Here is a 22,729-nt window from a genome sequence, read left to right on the forward strand (position 1 = left end):
AGCCTGGAGGAGCCCTACCAAACACGACCTAAGATGTGCCGGTCCATTACCATACCAAATATTTTGATGATAAGTAAAAGATGGAATTACAACAGATTTGACAATAAAAATATGAGATACTATTGACTAGTTTCGGCAGCAAACCCAATAACAACAAAATGTTTGACATTCCCGAGTTCTGGCAACTAAATTTCGTTCATCAACCAATCATCCTGGATACACTTCGTCTAAATGCAATGCGACGACTGGGTCAATGGCACAAGGTAATTCACGTTTAAATTTAAGCCCCGTTCGGCTGATCTAAAATTTGGCTGAAAAACATTGTTCCGACTGAATTGATGTGAGAGAAAAACATCGTTCCGGCTGAAAAAAAAAAAGCCGAATAAGCCGAATATGAGGTAAGCCAAACAGGGAAATCTAAGAATCTTAAAATAATTCATAGTAGTCCAAGATTTAGTTTTGCGGTGACTCTATTTATCGGAGAATGCAAGCGAACGCTAGACCAGTTGATCTAGTTGTGCGCTTTGAACGCTGTCGGCCAGAGTTCGAACCCTCTCGGATGCGGATTTGTTGACTGGAGAAGGCGTAGTTTATCTGCGCATTGAAAAAATCTACTCGTGTGTCCTACGCCAAAGCATAGGTCTAAGGTCAGTCCAGTTTCATGAAAGTTACGGTGCCGCTGTGTATGGGTGGGATAGAGATTCGGAGGTTTTCTCGACAAAAAAAAAAATGCTCTTCCCTGCAAACTTACCTTTTAACTTCAAGCCGCATGATCACTTGATCAGCAATTAATCACCTCGCCCTTCCCACTGGATGGTCTTCTCTTCCCCTTCCCCCCATCGCTTCCTCCTCCAGCTCCGACCACGGTGACTCGGTGAGCATAGCAACGCCGCTTCCGCGCTCGGGTCCGATCCCCGCGCCGCCCGCACAAAATTCCACGCTGGTACGCCTCCTCGTCTACTTGTCCACCGTCGCTACCGTTTCCCTTTCCTGGATCTGAATTTCGCCCCGCGTAGCGCAGATGCCGCTCGGGCGGGAGGGTTGATCTCGGGGCCCATGAGCTTGCCGGGGAGGAAGGCCCCGGCGGGGGTCACCGGAGTCCGGCGGTGGCTCGTCACCGTCGTCGTGTCGGTGCTGGGGCTGGTGCTGACCCTCGTGGTGATATCGCTGTCCCAGGGCTCGTCCCTGCCTCGGACGTCGCTGCACGACTACCTCCCTGCCGGAGTTACTGGCATCGGGAAGCGTTCGTCGTCGGAGCGTGCTGATGGAAACAGCAGTGGCCCTGCAATTGGGGAGGAATTGTCGCAGGGTGGGCGGGAACCCTTAGTGGAGCAGAATGGTCAGGGTGGTGACGTGATTTCAAGCCAAACTTCTGCAGTTACAGGAAAGATGGATGACAACGAGCCGGATCCAGTTGCTTCCAGTGATGCCACAGCGACTCCCAACGAGGATACATCTCATGAATCTCAAAAGGCTGAGCAAGGTGAACTGTTAGTTCGTTTCCCTGAGATTTCTGCACAGCATATTTACCAACATGAATGGATTGGAATGTCATTTATCATTGTATCTTTGTTTTCTGATTGTGCAGATACTTGTGATCTCTACCGTGGGGAGTGGGTTACTGATTCTTCTGGGCCACTATACACAAACAACTCTTGCCCTATCATCACACAGATGCAAAATTGCCAAGGAAATGGACGACCGGATAAGGACTATGAGAATTGGAGATGGAAACCAGAACAGTGTAACCTCCCACGCTTTGATGCAAGGAAGTTCTTGGAGTTGATGAGAGGAAAGACACTTGCGTTTGTCGGGGATTCAGTTGCTCGAAACCAGATGGAGTCCCTCCTTTGCATTCTGTGGCAGGTGAGATACCTCCTGCTACTGTTCAGAATCTTACATTTGCAGTATAGTGTAATTAAGATAAAACCATGACCTGCCAAATACTTTTTGTGACTAGTTTACTAACTTATACCCTGTAAAACAAATGGTATGTAAGTACAGACAAATTCCTAGGCATTTTTACAGATGATGATGTACCCTAGGCCAAACATCATCATTTTATTTCATTGGAGACCTTTTCTCTAAAAAATAACTATTACTGATAAGAAAAAGAATGGACAAAACTAGATCCTTCCATCCATACCCTTACAGAGTTACATAGGAATGCAGGCGGGGCGGGTTGTTAACGCCGTCCATCAACCCGCCCCGCAAAATCAACGTCCGTGGACAATGTGGTTAAGCAGCAAATTTCCTGTGGCCTAACATCTTTATGTCCACCAAACCCACTGGACAACACAATAAACCCGCTAAGAACCCGCAAGGCCGCAAGAACTCCGTTGTTTCTCGCGACCCCATCCCCTACAGCAGCCACCTCCATCGTCGCCTCGTTGGTGTTGCACTCCTCCCCCCACCGTCTCCTCTACACGCTCTATCTCCAAGTCCTCACAGATGGAAAGTGTGTTTGCAGCCATGCCAGGCGCCGGTGACATGGCCGCGGTTGAGGAAGAGGAGGCAAGGGAGGATGGGGGGCGACATGGCCGCCATACAGATTCAGGCGCTAGCTTCTGGAGGATGTATACAGCTGGTCTTGCAGCTTTGTGGTCCGGCAATTAGTTCCACCTTTTTGTAGTTCAGTAAGTACTACAACCTTGAGTCAGTCGATATACATACTCTCCAGATGTTTGTGAAAATGCTTGTATGGGACAGCTATTTGATAATTCATACGGCTGCCATTTCCTATAGCTGTATAATGCGCAAACTAGCTTCTAGCAATCAGAGCAACAATTAGCGGCAACAATACTAATGTTTCGTTCTAGTTCTTTTTAAATTTGTGGCAACATTTTTTTTAAAAAAATTGCGGCAACAATCCCTGTTCGGTATTGACTGGCATGAACAATGGAGGAAGGCTACGGCAAGTCGGTAACTATAGTCAGTGACTGCCCAGTACGGGGTGACCAAGCTAGCTATCACGTGCGTGGTTATGCAGCGTGCGGGTATATGCGGGACTAACGTTTGCTGCCGCAAAGCCCACAAAACTTTTGGTAGCTACATAATTTAGTTGGCGGACAGCCACGAACCCTCAAGCATTTGCTTGTGACGAGCTTTGCGGGTTTGCGGTTGGCCACAACCCGCCCCGCCTGCATCTCGAGAGTTACAAGTAGGAGGCTCTGTGAGTTAGATTTGCTTAAAAGTGTGTATTTCATCAGGATACCTATTTCAGAAGCTCTTGTAGGAGTTCCGAAAACTAATACTAAGATTAGTAGCTTTCCTTTTCTCATCATGTTTGACATTAATCTCTCCTGAACACTTCTTAACAAGCTTTTATCCCTAGAATATAGTAAATGTAATATGAACAGCAACTTTAAACAGTTTTGTGTCTCTACATTCAATGTATTTGTAGCATTTGTTCTCAGGCAACATATATCTGCTTCATTGTCTTAAAGCATTTGGTGTTCTCCTTTTTATAGGTAGATGTCCCACAAAACCGAGGCAACAAAAGGATGCATAAGTGGCTCTTCAAGTCAACTAAAACAACTATCGCCCGTGTCTGGTCTTCTTGGTTAGTGCACAGGTCAACTGAAGCTGTGGGGATTGCTCCTAAGGGTATTGATAAGGTTTTTCTGGATATTCCTGATGAGACCTTCATGGAGTTCCTCCCAAGGTTTGATGTACTTGTCCTTTCCTCTGGCCACTGGTTTGCCAAACGATCAGCCTATATCCTGAATGGGAATGTTGTTGGAGGGCAGCTTTGGTGGCCTCGTAAAGCAGGAAAAATGCAGGTCAACAATGTGGATGCTTTTGGTATCTCTGTCGAGACTTGCCTAACTGCTGTGGCGACTAACCCAAATTTCACAGGCCTAGCTATTGTGCGAACATGGTCACCTGATCATTATGAAGGTGGAGCATGGAACACTGGTGGATCATGCACTGGGAAGGTCGAGCCCTTGGATGAAGTGGTGAGGAATGGCTTTACCGATGCCATGCATGAAAAGCAGGTTGCAGGCTTCAAGAAGGCAGTGAAGAATGCGGGGGAACATGGTTCCAGGTTGAAATTGATGGATATCACTGAACCCTTTGCCTTCAGGGCTGATGGTCATCCTGGCCCGTATAGAAGTCCTGACCCAAACAAGAAGACACAGAGAGGGCCAGATGGAAAACCTCCACCTCAGGATTGTTTGCATTGGTGCATGCCAGGACCAGTAGACACATGGAATGAGATGTTGCTAGAGACCATACGGAGAGAGTTTGAGAGAGATAGAACCTGAGGATAGATTGCTGGCTACTTCGCCATCACGTGATACATTAGCATGTTGTGTTTACCATAGGTAGGAAGGAACATAGTTTTGGATACGTAAAATTCACTGTATTTTTTCTGACACATTCTTGGACATCATTTTCTTGCCAAATTTTGTGGACCTGAAGGCCAATAGTGTCAACTGATATTATGTGCTGTCTTTGTACTAGTCAACCTGGTTTGGTGTAATAGAATGAAAATGTAACATGCGGAGAGGAGAGATCCATTTGCTGAAAAATCGCCTTTAACTGCTTTTTTTTCTATGATTTTGCACAAAAAATGTACTGCTTGCCATCGCGCAGCTACATGCAGTTATTCTTGAAATTGCAGATATGTGTTTTTTGTTTTTGTTTTTGTTTTTAGATTGGTGCTTTTGGCTGCAGAAATTCTGTATTGTGTGTGACTACCAGTTTACTAGAGACACAGCTTGGTGGGTAATAAAGTAGCATTATTGTCTGGAAAGAAATCAGCCGGATGGAGCTAGCTAACAGATCAACTATCTTTTTACTCGCTGTGGAAAAAGGAAGTGAAAGAATTGATGTTAGTGATACAGTAAGACCCACACCTAAGCCTCTATTACTGGGACTTTGGCCTTGCTTTTGGGTTCAACTAGCTTGACCAGCTTGGATAGGACAAGTATCAGGGCTAGACGCTAGACACATGATTAACAAGTGTCAGCATAACAAAAGCTACGGCAATTTCAAATCCTCTGAAATTGCAGTGACTGTCGTACTATCATCGCGCACAAGTTCAACAGAATCCCGTGGCCACTTCAGTTAAAATTTTGTGCATGGCGTATAATATTCGCAACTGCCATCCAGTTTACGGTTCCCAAGAACATGGACCTCTTAAGAAAGTGAACATAGAGTGCTACTATAAAAAATAGAACGGACCTGCACTCGTTTCCCGCGCCGTTTCACGCGTCCACGTGGGTCCACGTCGGCCCGAACATCACTAGTATCGAGAAAGAGAGAGAGGGGGGCGGCGGCGGATGCCTAGCCGGCGTCGGAGGAGGAAGAGACACTGATGCAAGGCGGCAGAAAAGTGAGGAGGGAGATGCAACACTCAATCTACTTTTGAAACATCCAGATACAACACTTAACATACGTCTGAAGGCAGATGAAACACTTGAAACATGCATATGAAACACTTGCTGCAACACTAGATCTACTTTTGAAACATATAGATGATAACACTTGCGACATACGTATGGAAACAACTGAAACACTTGAAACATACGTCTGAAACACTTGAAAAACATATGCAATATCCAGATGAAACACTTATAAACATACATCTGGATAAAACATTCGGAACATACACTTGAAACATATGCGTATAGCCATTGCAACATGTTTAATATCCTGATCTACATTTGCAACATGAAGATGAAACACTTGCAACATCAAGATGAAACATCTGAAACACTTGAAACATACGCTTGCAACATAGGCTTTCAACGCAATGTCATTTTGTTGCTTGGACGAATGGAGGCTTGTTGTGGTGGAACTTGATGCCGACGCATGGAGCGCGTCGTGCGGCAGCAGCGTGGGCAACTCGCCGACCGGACGGCTTCACACGAAGCTCACCCCCTCGCGTGCTTGCTGGAGCATCCATCGTGGAGGCTCGTCGGCTCAGTGGAGGCGGCCGAGGCTCGCCAGATCCGTGGAGGCGGCCACAGCGAGCGGGTCGGCCGCGGCGAGCAAGCATTACGGTGGAGGCGGATAGGAGCGAGAGAGGGCGTAGTGGAGACTTTTATTTTTTTCGGCGGGATGCAGATGAGAGGGAGTGAAGGATAGCCAGTGGGAGAGACGCGTTGTGTGGAATCATTATCGAAAATAGAAATATTAGTGCTCCCAACAGGCTTGGCCAGAAGATAGTTGCTGGATTGAGCAAGAAACACAAACATTTTACAGCCATACTTGTGGATCCGCTTGTGTTAAGAAAAAAGAGTGAAGAATTGCTCCTCTAGATTTTTTTTAAACGAGTCAGGCAGGAGAGCTACCGATTATATTAAAAAGCAGATAAAGTCCAAACTGGGCAAAATAAAAAGATACAACTACGGACGGTTGGATTGGGCTATCAACACGCACCAACTCATGAGAAGAAAAAAAACTCTCGCCGGTCGGACTGGGACATCGACACGAGCCACACAGGCCTAAGCTCAGCACAGAACACACACTCGACCGCCCCCCCTAAACACCCACAAACAGGTCACCACACTGCACTCGCAACAACCAGACGATAGAGCCGTCAGGACGAAAACACCATCGTCATCGCTTGCGCCGTCATTGCCGACGCTGTCCCACACCGAGGTAGCCCGCTGTCAAGCAAGGCTAATCGCCGTAGTCCGTTGCAAGCCATAGCTGCCTCTAGCGCTCGCCAAACCGACCCCGTCCACTGAGATCCAAGCATGCACATCATAGCTTCCAGGACCTAGCTGCCTCATCGAAGGTAGAAAGTGCCACACACATCCTCCAGCTGTCAGTCAGAACGCCTTCTTGCACCGGAAACAGCCGCCACTGCGCGGGACCGCCTGCCGCCACACCACGCAGATCACCTCGGCAACGCAAATCTGCTGGGCACCACCTCCCACGTCGGCCTCCTCGCCAACTCCGTGGGCGCCTCCCACATCGGCCTCCTCGCGAACTTCGTGGTTGCACTGGCGTACAGTCTCACCAAACTACCGCCCTCCACTGCCAAGCAGATGCGAGGCCCTCCAATCGTTGTGCCACCGCCCTCCTCCTGACAGCCTTCCTTCGTCATGGACACTGCAAACTTGAATTCTTAGCTAGGCCTCCACCATTCTCGCCACGACGTTGCCCGCCACCGCAGACTGACCAAGCACGAGCTTCCGAAACGACGCCTCCAAGGAGGAACGTGACGCCACCGACGCCGCCGTCACCTAACCAAAAGGTCGAGGTTTTCACCCAAGAAGACACGGTGCGCAAAGGGAAGAGGGCCGTTCGATTGACGCTTCCAAGGAAGAAAACGGCACCAAGAGGCGTCATCATCATCAACCCAAGACGGACAAAGCTTTCGCCACGGCGCCTCACCTCCGTGCACAACAATGACCACGGCCCATCAGCTGCGCCCGCGTGCGGCGTCCTGTGCCCAGTCACCAATGGCAGCTCCCTGACATGCCGCAACCCCACAGGCCACCGCGCAGCTGGCCTAAGGCCCACTAGCGCAGATCCTGCAAGGGGGCAGCCGGATCCACCTTCAGCAGTGCCGGATCCGCCACTTCCGCAAAGGACTGGGTCGTCGCCGCCGCCGTAGTCGACGCATCATGGACGAGGAGGAATGAGCCAGCGAGGAAAGAGCCCGGTGTCATCCTCGCGCAGATGCCAGCTCCCGCTACGTCCACGGCCACCCGCCGCACCACGCCGTGCCGTCCATCGATCCTGTCCCCTCCGCGCGCTGCCGCCCGCACCAGCTGCTCCCCTGGCCGAATCCAAGCGAGCGAGCGCCGGATCTGGCTTTGGGAGGGCCGGAGTCACCGAATCCGGCCACGGGTGCCGTGGATCCAGGATCTGGCCACCGGTGCCGTGGATCCAGGCACCGGCCGCCAGAACAACCACCCCATCGTCGGACTGAGCCACCACCAGGTTGGGAGAAGGAGGGAAGGAAGGAAGGAAGAAGGGCCCCGCCGCCACCATCCTTGCGGTTGCGTGGCCTCCGGCAGCACGCTCCGGCGACGGCGAGGAGGCAAGGGGAGGGAGGGAGGAGAGGTTGGCGGCGGTGGCGTTGCCGCCCGTGTCGCCCAGACGGGATCGACGCGGGAGCCGGGAGGTTTGAGCCAAAGTAAGGTGGTGTTTGGATCCAGTGACTAAAATTTAGGAGGTGTGTCGGGAGGATGTTGCATGGGGTGCTCATATACTAATAAAAAAACAAATTACATAATTCGTCAGTACTCCACGAGACGAATTTTTTAAGCCTAATTAATCCGTCATCAGCACATGTTTACTGTAGCACCATATTGTCAAATCATGGACTAATTAGGCTTAAAAGATTCATCTCGCAAATTAGTCGCAAACTATGCAATTAGTTTTATAATTAGTCTATATTTAATACTTCATGCATGTGTCTAAACATTCGATGAGATAACGACTAAAATTTAGGAGGGGCAACCAAACACCACCTAAACTACGGGCATTGAATATTGTTCCTCTAGATGAAAGTTCTTTTTTCCATGAAAGCTCTTGGGCGTTTATTTATACATAGAGAAAACTTACAAAACAGCATCGGCAATCTGAACTCGCCCTATCTTGACAACAAGACTGCATCTTGAAGGGAGAGAGGGCGGTAGTGCTTGACATGAGTACGGAGGCCCTTTTTCCTTTGTCTAGCATGCCTGGCGGGTAATACAAAGGAGTTGGACATTACTGAGTTACTGTGAGATACATGGTAGTATCTGGCACACAAATGTATGTTTTGGAGCAAGTCTACGGTAGATCTACACATTCTACAAATTATTTTGGTATTCAAATGACCTCAAATAAAAAAAAACGCTGAACTACAGAGCTGTGGGTCTCAGTAGGGTTTTACTTTTTTTTAAACTATATATTTATCTTCGCTATGAAAAGTTATGATTTTGCAAATTTGATCAACCCATGGAGTACATAATAACTCGTCATTTATCAATTAAGAAATCTAAAAGAGGTCACATGAAGGACGCTAAGTCATTGTCTATATGTAACGGTGAGGCGGTCACAAAAATATCTTCGAACTTCTAAAAATTCTGAGAAAAGTCTCGGAGATTGAAGGAGACACAAGAACCTGTAGTATAGAGCTTATAAAAATATCTTTAGAAGCTTCTAAAAAAATTATATTCAATGAAGTTGCATAGATGGTGTTTGGTCTTTGTTGACACATGATCTTTATATGTTATTTATTTACTCTCACATTCCAAATTATAAGTCGTTTTAGCTTGGTTCTAAGTCAAACTTATGTAGTTTTGACTAAGTTTGCAAAAAATGCACAAACATCTAATACTTGAAACAAGATTCATTAGATACACCGTTAGATATATATTTTGATAGTGCATTTATTTGATATTATATATGCTAATATAATTTATGACAAACTTCTCAAAATTAGATAAGTTTGACTTGAAGAATTGAAATGACTCATAATTTAAAACGGAGTTTTTTTTTTCAGAAGCAAGTGCACAAAAACTTCTAAGAAGGAAGGTCTATTTTCTCCCTACCTCTCTTCTAAAGAAACTTGATACTCTAATTTGTTCTCGGTTAAACTATTTCAAGTTTGATCAAGTTTGTTTGTGAACATTTATGAAAACATGATCAAAACTTAAGATAGTCTAATTTATAGAACAAAACTAAAATATTAATTTGTTTGGACAGACATAGTAACACTTATCAGTTTGGTGGAGAATGTCCGCATAAACTCAGTAATGTGGCTGCCATTAGATTAGTGACAGCTTGTTGCGTCCAGTCCCTTCGTAGAGCTTCACGCTATCAATATATGTCCATGAGATAATAATAAATCACATTATGCTCTGCAAAAGGTCAGCCCTCAGCCCGATGGAGCTTTAGAGAGTGTTCGGCTAGCATGAAAATACTGTTCATGCTGGTATGAAAATATTGTTCGTACTGGCCTTTTATGAGAGTAAAAACACTGCTTCGGCTAAAAAAAAAAAGAAAACCAACCAGTCGAACTATCCCAACCGAACACAGCCGAACTGATCAAACATCGTTTTGCCCGCTGTGGAAAAAGGAAGTGGGACGTGCAATAGCCAGTGGGCTGCACTGAGAGTGAGAGTAGCACCTGGGTGTCTTGACGATGAAGTCAGTCTTGGAGGTGTAAATTTCAGGTGTGCATGATCATCTCTGTCACTGGAAGCTTCTGAACGCCCGAAAGGTCCACGTCAGATGAGGTTTTGGTTTATCAGGGGAAGAAACATGAGATTTTACTACTCCTGGAAAAGCAGCACGGCTCCGACAAAATTCTACTCGCATGATGAGCCTAAACAACGGCCATGTGATGTGACACTTCTCCAGTCAGTAACGTCAATCGCCGCAGAGCTCAAGATAACATTGTGTTTTGTCAGCTGTCATCCTAGGCTTTTGATCTCATCGGTTAGGTTTATATATGGCCCGGCCGGGAGAATATGCCACTTGGCCTTTTGGCCCCATGTTGTTATCCCTTCCTCAAGCCATTTGCTCCAGCAAATTTTTTGTATTCATCAAGGGTGAATTAGTTTTATACCCATGATATGATATCGTCGTCAACCGGCGGATTCGGATGCTGTTTGCTCGTCTTTTTGGTGACCATGCGAACAGCGTGCTAATAATCTAGGACCTTTGCTGTCCACTACCCCCAGTGATGAGCCAATTAGCAAAGGGATTAGCACATTGTGTGAGCTGTGAGGCGTGTTGAGCAACGACACATGACTAGTATTTAGAATTACCCATCCGTTTTAAAATATACATGAAACACCATAGATTTAGATACAGGGTTTGTGTCGTTTTATTTCTTTGAAAATCACTGGTATCCACACAATGAGAACAAAATTGTGTCAGCGTGCGTAGGCTAGACTATCAACAAGTTGATGTATACTCCTATATGTAGGAATAGCCACTGAAAACACGTGCCTCCCAAATCATAATTCAAACCAGCAATTGCCATCCCGTGATGAACGAAGAATCTTTCAGAACATCACAAGTTGTGTGTGTATATCTACTTCTTTTTTATATAGAAGAAAAAGAAAATTCAGTAGAACAATTCAAGCATTTCCCGTGGAGTTATGTGTACGTTAGCTACTCTAAACAGGTTAAGGAAACTGTAGCCAATAATAAAGAAAGAAAAAAGAAGAAGAGTTCAACATGGATTGAAGCCAACCTCGCAAAAAAAAAAACTCTGGTCCTAATCCAACACGTCCACAGGTTCAATTTCCAGCAACAGTCCAGAGGTTTCGCCATGCCTAATCTTTCGAGGGCAGAGCATGGCCCGTAAGACATTTTGACCATGCGTTTAAGTTTTTCACCACTCAACCTCATCAAAAGCTTTGGCAAAATTCGTCACGTCCCGGTGACCCCATCACCGGTCCATGATTGATCGCACACGTGCCGTATCACCCTACTCGGCCTCTTACAATAATCCAGTGCTCGTGATCCGTGCTCTCGCATATACTAGTGTCTACTAGTAGTGGCTGGTTGACACATGTGTGACACAGTGAGAGTATACTCCTAGTATATCCGATCGGTTTCAGCTGGTGGTGCATACCGAACAACAGACAAGCATGGCGCGCACTTCTCATGCAATGGTGAGTGATCCACAAGCCACTAGCTTGGCGAGTCGTCGTCACAGTGACATACTGACATGCCATGCCCCCAAGGCCCCAACTATGTGCTATGGCCATGCAATTTTGATATCCTGTTGCATAGCACCAGTGGCGGATGCACGATGCGGGATAAGGGGGGCTAAAACAATGGAGATGTTGATTTGCATGAAGATTTAATGGTGAAATCAAGCTTTTGCTACAGTAATTATGCTTGAAATCAAGAAATTAGGGGGGGCTGGAGCCCCCCCAGCCCCTCCTGTGGATCCGCCGCTGCATAGCACCAAACGGCAGTTGCAGCAATGCCAGACGTTGTTGTGCTTTTGTTGGATATACTATGAGTCTGATCTATATAATATTTAATAAATCAAATAAAACTATATGGTCCATAACATTAAGTTTTGTATGATTTAATACCGTACGAGATTTTGACTGAACGTTGACTTAGCTTATTTGGTTGGAAATTATCCACCTTAATTGAGAAGCTGAGAAAATGACACATGAGTGCCACATGCGCGCGCGCCGCCGCCGTCGGTCGGGCCGAGCCATGGGCGTGGCAGGCAGGCAGGCCGGCGGCGAGCGAGCGAACAGGTGGGCGTGGGCAGGTTTTGCCACTTAATCCACATAATTACGGGAGTTTCTCTCTTTTATGGTGGATGCGAGTTGATTGCGTCAGTTACCGTCTCTTCGTGTCTCCGTCTCCTGAGTTCCTCGGCTAGCTTTCTCCCTCCCCGCCGCAGGCATAAAAGTAGAAGTCCTCCGTCAGTCCAATTCTCTCTTCGCTTCCGAGAGACCACATCTCAGCCGCCCTTTGGTTTTCCCCGTCCCGTACCTCTACGCGCACGGAGCAACAGGAGAGCAGGTGCCTCCGGAACCCTCGTCCGCCTGCGAACCTTGTACGAGGTGTGCGGCGATTAGGTTTTTGGGGAGCGATTCCGCGACTGCTCGTCCACGTCGCAGACGTCTTCTTCCTGGTGATCGCTCGCGGAACAGCAAGGTGTCTTCTTTCTGGTGACCGTTCGTGGGACTGCACTGCGAACACATTCCTACATCGACTGTGGTCCACGACTTCGAGCAACACACTATGTCTGGTGCGAATGGAGCATCCAATGCCCTCGGCACGGGACCCTCCGCTGGGTACACTCTTAATTCTCTGATTATCGTACTTTGCGTACTTACTGTATCAATCGGTATGTCATACTTGCATGCTGTAGCGTTTGTTAGTGATATACACATACACATACACATACACATACACATATATGTCGTCACGAACCTGCTGATGTTTTATTTCTGGATTAAATTGACCATGAAAATGCCTAATTATCTAACAATTCAAAAACCTAATGTTAGGCAATTTTATGGCAATGGTTTTGCTGCTGCTTTGAAGCCGAATATCTTTGATGGTAAGAATTTCATGATATGACGTGCCAAGATGGTGTTGTGGTTGACTGCTATGAACTGCTATCACGTCGCACAGGGGAAGCCTGAACAATTTACTCCTGAGGAGGAGCAAAAGTTTTTGGCTGCCGATAACCTGTTTTGAGGCGCCATGATTAGTGCACTTCATAGTAAGTATGAGAAAAACTACATATCATGCACATCAGGCAAAGAATTATGGGATGCTCTTGAGGCAAAGTTTGGAGTTTCTGATGCTGGTAGTGAGCTGTACCTTATGGAGCAGCTGTATGACTACAAAATGGTTGAAAATCGTTCTGTAGTGGAATAGGCTCATGAGATACAAGCTCTAGCAAAGGAACTAGAATATTTTCTATGTTTGTTGCCCGACAAGTTTATGGCCGGCGGTATAATCGCTAAGCTGCCACCTTCTTGGAGGGAATTTGCTACTTCTCTAAAACACAAGAGACAAGAGTTTAGCGTGGCTGAGCTTATTGGATCTGTTGATGTTGAGGAGAGGGCAAAAGCAAAAGACAACCATGGAAAAGGAGTTGAGTCTTCCGCTGCCAATATGGTGGAGAAGAAAAACTCATTTATATCCCGTAATAAAAGAAGAAGAACATGCAAGAGAACAACAATACAAAGCCTAAGCAAACTGCTGAGTTTAAGAAGAAAAACAACAAGAAAGGTGGAGGTTGCTTTGTTTGCGGGAGTGATGAGCATTGGGCAAGTGCGTGGCCAAACCACAAATATAAGCAAGAAAAGAAATCAGCAAACGTGGTGATTAGCGAGACTCGAGGAGGAACATCTAGGTATGGTAATTATTTACCTTTTATTCTTTTAGTTTGTCTTTCGCCTGAGTGGTGGATGGATAGCGGTGCTAATACTAATGTGTGTGCTGATGTTTCTTTGTTTACTTCCTATCAGGCCGACGGGACTGGAGCCTTGTTGATGGGAAACGGTTCACATGCGCGTATTCTTGGTGTTGGTACATTCGTTCTGAAGTTTACTTCGAGAAAAATTGTGCTATTAAAGAACGTGCAAGCATGTCCCCTCCATCAAGAAGAATCTTGTTAGCGGTTCTCAAATAGTGTCGCGATGGCTTTAAAATTGTGCTTGAGTCCAATAAGTGTGTTGTGTCAAGACATGGAACATTTGTTGAAAAGATTATGATTGCGGAGGCTTGTTCCGCTTATCTCTGCTTGATGATGTAGTGTAATAAAGTAGTGAACAATGTTAATGTTTCGGATGAGTCGAATATATGGCATTCACGACTTTGTCACATTAATTTTGGTTGTCTCACGCGGCTTGCAAATCTGAATTTAATTCCGAAATTTAACTTAGTCAAAGATTCTAAGTGCCTAGGTGTGTGTGCAATCGAAGCAACCACGCAAGCCTCACAAGGCTGCTGAGGCGAGGAACTTGGCACCATTAGAACTCGTTCATTCTTATTTATGCGAAATGAATGGCGAATTGACTAAAGGACGGTAAACGATACTTCATGACATTTATAAATGATTGTACTAGATTTTGCTACATGTATTTATTGAAAACTAAAGATGAAGCGTTGCATTATTTTAAAGTCTATAAAGCTGAGGTAGAAAATCAACTTGAGAAGAAAATCAAACGTTTGCGGTCCGATCGCGGGGGAGAATATTTCTCAAATGATTTTCTGAGTTTTGCGCGGTGCATGGAATTATTCATGAGAGGACGCCACCATACTCACCACAGTCCAATGGGATTGCAGAGAGAAAGAACCGCACTCTAACTGATTTGGTTAATGCCATGTTAGAGACTGCAGGAACTATCTAAGGAATGGTGGGGTGAGGCTATATTGACAGCGTGTCATGTCCTGAATAGGGTGCCCACAAAGATACAAAGAAATTACACCATTCGAGAAATGGAAGAAGAAGAGATTAAATCTCTCTTACCTGCGAACTTGGAGTTGTTTGGCAAAGATGAATGTGCCTATAAACAAAAAGCGAAAAGCTTGGACCAAAGACTGTGATTGTTTTTTTCTTGGTTATGCTATTCACAGCGTGGGTTATAGATTTTTAATTATAAATTCTAGTGTTCCTGAGATGGCTGTTGATACAATCATGGAATCTAGAGACGCTATATTTTTTGAGAATGAATTTCCCATGAAAAATACACCTAGCACGACTAGGTCATGAATTTATAATTCTTCCATGAGCATAAAATTTTACTCCGATAGAACAAATTGAGGAACCCTATATGCAAAATCCTGAGGAGGATGACACTATAGTCACTAGAAAAAGTAAGAGACAGAGGACTAGCAAAGTCTTTGGGTGATGACTATATTGTGTACCTTATGGATGACACACCAACGACCATTGAAGAGGCATATTCCTCTCCTGATGCTTGACTTATGGAAGGGAAGTAGTATGGAGTGAGATGGATTCTATTATGTCTAATAGGAACTTGGAGAAATAGTTGATCGTCCTTATGGGTGCAAGCCTATAGGGTGCAAATAGGGTGTTCAAGAAAAAGCTTAGGCCTGAATGGTACTATCGAGAGGTACAAGGCAAGACTTGTGGCTAAGGGTTATACTCAAAAGGAGGGTGAGGATTTCTTTGATACTTATTCAACGGTTGCCCGATTGACTACAATTCGAGTTTTGCTTTCCCTGGCAGCCTCTTATGGTCTTATCGTTCATCAAATGGACGTTAAGACAGCTTTCCTAAATGGAGAGTTAGAGGAGGAGATCTATATGGATCAGCCGGATGGGTTTGTAGCAAATGAGTCAAGAAGGCAAGGTGTGTAAATTATTAAAGTCATTATATGGCCTAAAACAAGCTCCTAAGCAGTGGCATGAGAAGTTCGACAGAACTCTAACATCTGCTGGCTTTAGTTGTGAATGAAGCTGACAAATGTGTGTACTATCGGTATGGTGGGGGTGAAGGAGTTATTTTGTGCTTATATGTTGATGATATACTGATCTTTGGATCTAGCCTCAAAGTGATTGAGGAGGTGAAGGAATTTTTCTCTAATAATTTTGAAATGAAAGATTTGGGAGAGGCTGATGTTATTCTTAATATCAAGCTTCTGAGAGAAGGTGATGGTAGGGTAACTCTGTTACAATCCCTACTATGTAGGAAAATGTGCTGAGTCGCTTTGGGTTTAGTGACTGTGAACCTGCTCCTACACCTTATGACCCTAGTGTGCTATTGAGGAAATATTGAGAAATAGAAATGGATCAATTGAGATATTCCTAGATCATTGGTTCGCTCATGTATCTTGCTAGTACAACAAGGCCTGACATCTCATTTGTTGTGTACAAGCTAAGCCGGTTTGTATCAAATCCGAGAGATGATCACTGGCGTGCTCTTGAGAGAGTGGATGCGCTATCTAAAATGACACTATGAGCTATGGTATTCGTTATACCGGACACCTGAAGGTGTTTGAAGGCTATTGTGATGCCTAACTGGATCATCTGATGCTGATGAGCTTTATGCCACAAGTGAATATGTGTTTTCGCTTGGAGGTGGTGTTGTTTTCTAGAAGTCTTGCAAGCAGACTATCTTAACGAAAGTCTATAATGGAAAGCAGAACTCACAACATTAGACACCGCTGGCTCTAAGGCCGAGTGGCTTCGTGATCTCCTTATAGATTTACTGGTTGTTGAAAAACACATACCGGCTATTTCTATGAACTGCGATAACCAAACTGTAATTACGAAGGTTAACAGTTCTAAGGATAACATGAAGTCCACAAGGCATGTTAAGAGACGACTAAAATCTGTTAGAAAATTGAGAAACTCCAGGAGTAATAGCGTTGGACTATGTTCACACGTCTAACAATCTGGCAGATCAATTCACTAAGGGTTTATCACGTAATATGATAGAAAGTGCATCGAGAGAGATGTGTTTGAGACCCACATAAAATTTACTATAGTGGTAACCTGTTCTATGTGATCGGAGATCCCATAAATTAGGATGGTGAAACAAGCTAGTAGTAAATTATGAGGAAAGATCCCTAGTAAGACTCATTTATGATGCATATCTTTTCTTTCTGTAAGGCAGGTTGATTTTACCTTAACATGTTCCCAAGTGGCTTACTAAAGCAAAGATGTTGTCCTACAGAATATCTTTTGAGTAACACACCTATATGAGTCAGACTGCTAGTCACAGTCTATGAGATTTGTGTGATCTCTAAAAACTCATGAAAGGCACTGGAGTATGACTTATATGCTTTAAATAGAGGGAATGTCTTTTGCAGCCTAGTATCAGCTAAGGACTGCAAGAGCAGAGCGGCGTAGGCGGCGAGCGAGCAGACGGGCGGGCGTGGCCAGGTTTTGCCACTTAATCCACATAATTACGGGAGTTTCTCTCTTTTATGGTGGAGGCGAGTTGATTGCACCAGTTACCGTCTCTTCGTGTCTCCATCTCCTGAGTTCCTCGGCTGGCTTTCTCCTTCCCCGCCGCAGGCATAAAAGTAGAAGTCCTCCGTCAGTCCAATTCTCTCTTCGCTTCCGAGAGACCACATCTCAGTCGCCCTTTGGTTTTCCCCGTCCCGTACTTCTGCGCGCACGGAGCAACGAGAGAGCAGATGCCTTCGGAACCCTCGTCCGCCTGCGAACCTTGCACGGGGTGTACGACGATTAGGTTTTTGGGAACGATTCCACGACTGCTCGTCCACGTCGCAGACGTCTTCTTCCTGGTGATCGCTCGCGGAACAGTAAGGTGTCTTCTTCCTGGTGACCGTTCGTGGGACTGCACTGCGAACACCTTCCTGCATCGACTGTGGTCCACGACTTCGAGCAACGCACTATGTCTGGTGCGAATGGAGCCTCCGATGCCCTCGGCACGGGACCCACCGCTGGATACATTCTTAATTCTCTGATTACCGTACTTTGCGTACTTACTGTATCGATCGGTATACCATACTTGCATGCTGTAGCGTTTGTTAATGATATACACATACACATACATGTCGTCACGAACCTGCTGATGTTTTATTTCTGGATTAAATTGACCATAAAATGCCTAATTATCAAACACTCTCTGATCTTAGCGTTCAAACACGTACACTGCCACAGTTTAAACTATTCTCTCTTTAATTTGTTCCTTAAAATTAGAAAGTATCTACGAGTATATGCGTAGCTGCAAAGCACGAGAGCCTATCTACTTCGAGCGTATGGTCGTTGTAGCCGGTCGTTTCAGATATTGGTGTGGTTGGTTTTGTGCATTCTTCCGTGATCTGATTTGGGCTCACCTCTACTGGTTAAGCGAGTGTTGCGCCTCTATTTTTCTTCTTCTTGACACTAGTTTTTTCACTATGTTTTCAGTACAAGTAATGAAATTGGACCGATAACATAACACTAGCTGAACTCAGTGCATTATCCAACCATGGTCGACAAGGTCTCTGGACGCATCTGGGGTAAATGATTCAAAACTCTACATCTGTCCAGTCAATATAAGTGGGAGCCAATTAAATCACCATGGGATGAGTAGTCAGTAGCACTAGCTGTTACAGATAATTGCGTGGGCACCGGCCACTTCACCATGATGACACCATCATATCCGGGCGAGGCCGGAACCATCCGAGAGCGACAGACAGAGGGGAGACATGGTGATAACTGATAAGCCCTCCGTCGCCCCTCCCTGCTGTCCCACCCCCACCCGATCAATCCACCCGGCCCGGCAGGCACAAGTGTCCCACGTCCCTTTCCCCGGCCGCTACCCGCTGCAGCCGCCGTGGCGTTTCCAGGGGCGCGCGCGGCCGCGGCTGGCGGCTCCACTTCATCCCCACGGAGACGCAGCCGCGCAGGCGCGTGCCGAAGCCTCGCCAAGCTGCCGGAGCCCGGAGCCGGACGCCTTGCAGTGGAGCGGGCGACTACTGAGCACCGCATGGCCCCCCCGCATGTGTCCACGGGACGACCCGTCCCGTCTCGTCGCCGCTGCATTATTCGTTTTATCCATCTAACTCAGGACCACTGACAATAATTTCCGTCGCCTTTCTCGACCCCAATCCAATCCACTCCACTTCATGGCAATAAGGCCCCGTTTAGATGCAAAAATTTTTGGCTTTTGGCTACTGTAGCACTTTCGTTTGTATTTGGCAAAAATTGTCCAATTATGGACTATTTAGGCTTAAAAGATTCGTCTCGCCAATTACGGGCAAACTGTGCAATTAGTTATTCTTTTTACCTACATTTAATGCTCCATGCATGTGTCGCAAGATTTGATGTGACGGAAAATCTTGAAAAATTTTGGTTTTTCGGCATGAAAGGTTCCACAGCGAGCGAACCCCACCCTAAGCTGCCATGGACCATGCCACGCAACAGTGCTCTACTCTGTTGTCTCTGCATCGTTCTTCAGATAAACACGGATCCGTGATCGATCCAGTGAACCGATCACGCATGGCATGGTTCCTCCGGCAAGGCACGTACACGTCCATGTTTCCTAATTCCTACTAACGCCGAAGTGCAGTGCTTATTACACGGTTACAGGTTGAAGCATAAGCATCTTCTTTTTTGTTAAGAGCTACTGGTACTAGACTAGTGACTGCTAGTACTAGGAGGTGTTGGTCGCTGACAGAACAAAATCCGGTGACCTCTCTCTCCAGGCGACAACGGAGTCGCAGTAGAACGGCTGCCATGTGCTTGCTTATCAGGATGCTCTGCTGGTTTTCAGAATGGTTTTCAAAGGAGAAAATACAGTATCAAATGCAGATCACACAGCGAGCAGAGCTCTGCTTTGCTGAAATATTAAAATCTCTCGCCGACAAGCACGATGCCAACTAGGGTCTCCTATAAACAAAGTGATCATGTTTGTTATGTGTTATCCATGCTAATCCAATAGCACAACGCCTGCCCGCCGCGTACATCGTTTCTGCCATTTCTTTTTCCGATCTTTTCATCTCTGTGGTGTTTTCTGAGGAAGGGAAGATCAGGTTCTGAGTCCTAAATGATTCCTCACGCCATTTTTTTTAAAAAAAAGAGTAAAGTCCACTACCAGTCCCCAAACTTGTACCTCTGTGTCATCCTGGCCCCTAAACTCTGAAAATGTTCATCTATGTACCTAAACATGGTTTGGGTCTCACCGTAGTTCTACTGGGTCTCTGTACCGTCCTTAGCTTGTTTAGGCGTGTCATTTGGGTCCCAAATGCCATGGACGAACAGAATCAATGCACTCTGGCCACCATGCAGCAGCACCCGCGCTGGCTGCTGGCTGGTGAGCTTGAGCTCGTCTCGGACGAGCTCATGCAGCTCAGCCCACCGGCGCAGACTTCCAGTCTACCAGATGACGCCGATCCGAGCATGGTGCTAGCAGAGCAGCAGTGCGCCAAGTATCTAGGTGCTCCGCTGCCCAGCAGCCTGTAGCCCTGTACGCCTTGAACTTGAACCACCAGATGCCTGATGTGTTGCCCATGTGGTGGCGTATATGGATTCGTCGTCCGGCGAAATAGTCTCGAGGATTTGGGGAAAAATTAGAAGATCTAATCTAATCTATGATTTATTGGGAAAAAAATAGAAGTTCTATATGATTTATCGGATTCCACAGGACAGCAGGATTTATCGGATTTCTTGAGCGACCACTGGACAAGACCGACTCGAAGAAGAATGGCGCCGCTGCAGCGCCCGTGAGCTTCGCAGCCACGGCGGCCGCTGTCGCCCTGGCCGTCGCGTTCGGCGCCGGGGAGACAACGGCGTTGCTGCCGTACTGGCTGGTGGCCGGGTAGGGGTGACGGTGATTGGCAAGGCGCAGCCAGAGTACGTGTACGTCGGGCTGCAAGAGCAGAGCGGCGTGGCGTGGGTGGGCAACGGAGCGAGGGAGAGGTGGGTAGCGGGTTCAAACCCGATTGGACGAGTAATGAGACTCAAACCATGTTTAAGGACCTAGATGAACATCATTAGAGCCTAGGAACTGGGACGACACAGCGGTATAAATTTAGGGACCTGTCGTGGATTTTACTAAAAAAAAAAGAAGCAAAATGATGTACAAGTGCAAGAACAATTTGCTCTTGATAATCTCGAACAAAAATCACTGTACAAAACAAGTTCGAGAGCAACTCAAAGTCAAAATCAAACTCTCGCACTAGAAACCTTTCTACACTACCAGAAACATTTTTTTTTTCCCGAGTGATCGATCTCCTTGGAGACCACCGGGAGCAAAGCAAGGCTACTTGATCCTGGCCGCCGGCGCGGTGGCCGGAGGCGCAAAGAACCCGACAGAGCGGCACTTGACGTCCATCCCGGCACCGCCGGGCATCGGCATTGCTCCGGCAGCCGCCGCCGGCGGCGAGGTGGCGGTGGAGCGCTTGTAGGGGCCGAGCCACTTGGCGAGCATGTACCGTGTCTTGCGCCAGGGCGGGACGTGGAGGCCGTGGGCACGGAGCGACCGGCGCGCGGCGTCGGACGCGACGCGCACGGCGCGGCCGACGGACTCCTCCCGCGCGACCACCGCCGACGCCTGGCACCTCGGCGACGACGGCCGCAGTATTCGGGCGTGGCGCGGGCCACCTCCAGCCCCGCACGGAAGTCGGCGTCCACAATGTACCTGGCCCGCTTCCGCGCGTCGGCCGAGGCCGACGGAGGCGCGACCACGTCGACGTACTCGTACGTCCCGGCCGTGATGCCGCCGGACGCCTCCCACCGCGACCTGCACACACCGGCGTCGTACCCGGCGCCGCGCAGCCGCCGCACCACCGCGCGCCGGAACGCAGCCCCGTGCGCCTGGAGAGCCGTCTCCGCCTCCATGGCGGCCGCCACCGCGGCGGCCAGCCTGATCCGGAACACGTCCTCCTCCGCCGGAGGGTCGAGCAGCGCCCTCATGGACGCCGCGGCAGCGGCCGCCCGCCCGGGCCCGTCGTCCTCGTCAGAGTCGAACTCCTTGGGCGCCGGGCGGGGCCCGCCTTCCTCGGCCGCGCCGGCGCCCGTCTCGAGGAACGCCTGGACGAGCCTCCGAGAGGCAGGCGGACGCGTCGTGGTCGCTGCCGCTGCTGGTGCACCCCGTGGCGTCCCCGCGGAGGCGCGCGGCGGACGGCGTCATCGAGGCGGATGTACACGGCCATGTCGCCGGCGGCGAGGCGGTGGTGCCGTGGTGGTGGTGGTGTGAGCTACTGCTGCGACGGTGGGGAGGAGGGGGCGAGTCGGGCGCCCGGGTTTTATAGGGTGGTTGTGGTTGGCTTCGGAGACGGGCGCCCAACGGGAGGAGGGTTTATTCCCAGGATTAACCGCGGCATTAGGCTTTTGAGAAAACGGATTAGCGAGCACCGAGCGGTGAGCCCTGGAATATGCTCTCCTGATGGCGCTAAAGATAGAGAACCTTCTGGCTAATTCTGTCATGCCGCGCTGGGATTGGTAGCCATTCCGGAGACCCAATGGCTGGCACGTTACAACGTCGAAATTCTTGTTTTACTTTTACCGTGTGCACTGCATTTTTCTTTTCTTTCTTTTTCCTTTTGTGTACATGTTTCTGGTACAGAGATTTTCAGTAGCCGCTTTGTGAAGTTCTAGGCACGTGATTGTATCCCATAACGCCGTCTACATATTTTAGCGTCAAGGTGACGATAAAATAGCGAGGTTTGTACTATTTAAGTACGTGCCCTACCCTTAGCATTTTGTACAGTGTTTAGAAGCGACCCTTTGGCCTCCAAAAGGATGAAGACGCAGCATATTCGCAGTCCTTCTGGGGAATAAACGAAGCCACGAAGGCCCCCGAATTATTTTCTCCTCGCGAGATCGTGTAGATGGGGCAAGTTCTCAATCA

At 47.5% G+C, this 22,729-nt stretch overlaps 1 protein-coding gene and 1 pseudogene across 1 annotated transcript; one reads left to right on the forward strand and one right to left on the reverse strand.

Annotated features, from left to right (window-relative positions):
• Nucleotides 1–795: 795 nt before the first annotated feature.
• Nucleotides 796–4,535, forward strand: LOC136459685 (protein trichome birefringence-like 18). Its single transcript, XM_066459525.1, has 4 exons — nt 796–943; nt 1,022–1,483; nt 1,589–1,866; nt 3,471–4,535. The coding sequence occupies exons 2-4, from the start codon at nt 1,057–1,059 to the stop codon at nt 4,266–4,268; spliced, it is 1,503 nt and encodes a 500-aa protein (XP_066315622.1). The 5' UTR covers nt 796–943; nt 1,022–1,056; the 3' UTR covers nt 4,269–4,535.
• Nucleotides 4,536–20,963: 16,428 nt separating this feature from the next.
• LOC136459686 (uncharacterized) lies at nt 20,964–22,031 on the reverse strand (annotated as a pseudogene).
• Between the last annotated feature and the right edge of the window lie 698 nt (nt 22,032–22,729).

The sequence above is a fragment of the Miscanthus floridulus genome, chromosome 6 (assembly GCF_019320115.1).
Source record: "Miscanthus floridulus cultivar M001 chromosome 6, ASM1932011v1, whole genome shotgun sequence".
NCBI classification, from domain to species: domain Eukaryota; kingdom Viridiplantae; phylum Streptophyta; class Magnoliopsida; order Poales; family Poaceae; genus Miscanthus; species Miscanthus floridulus.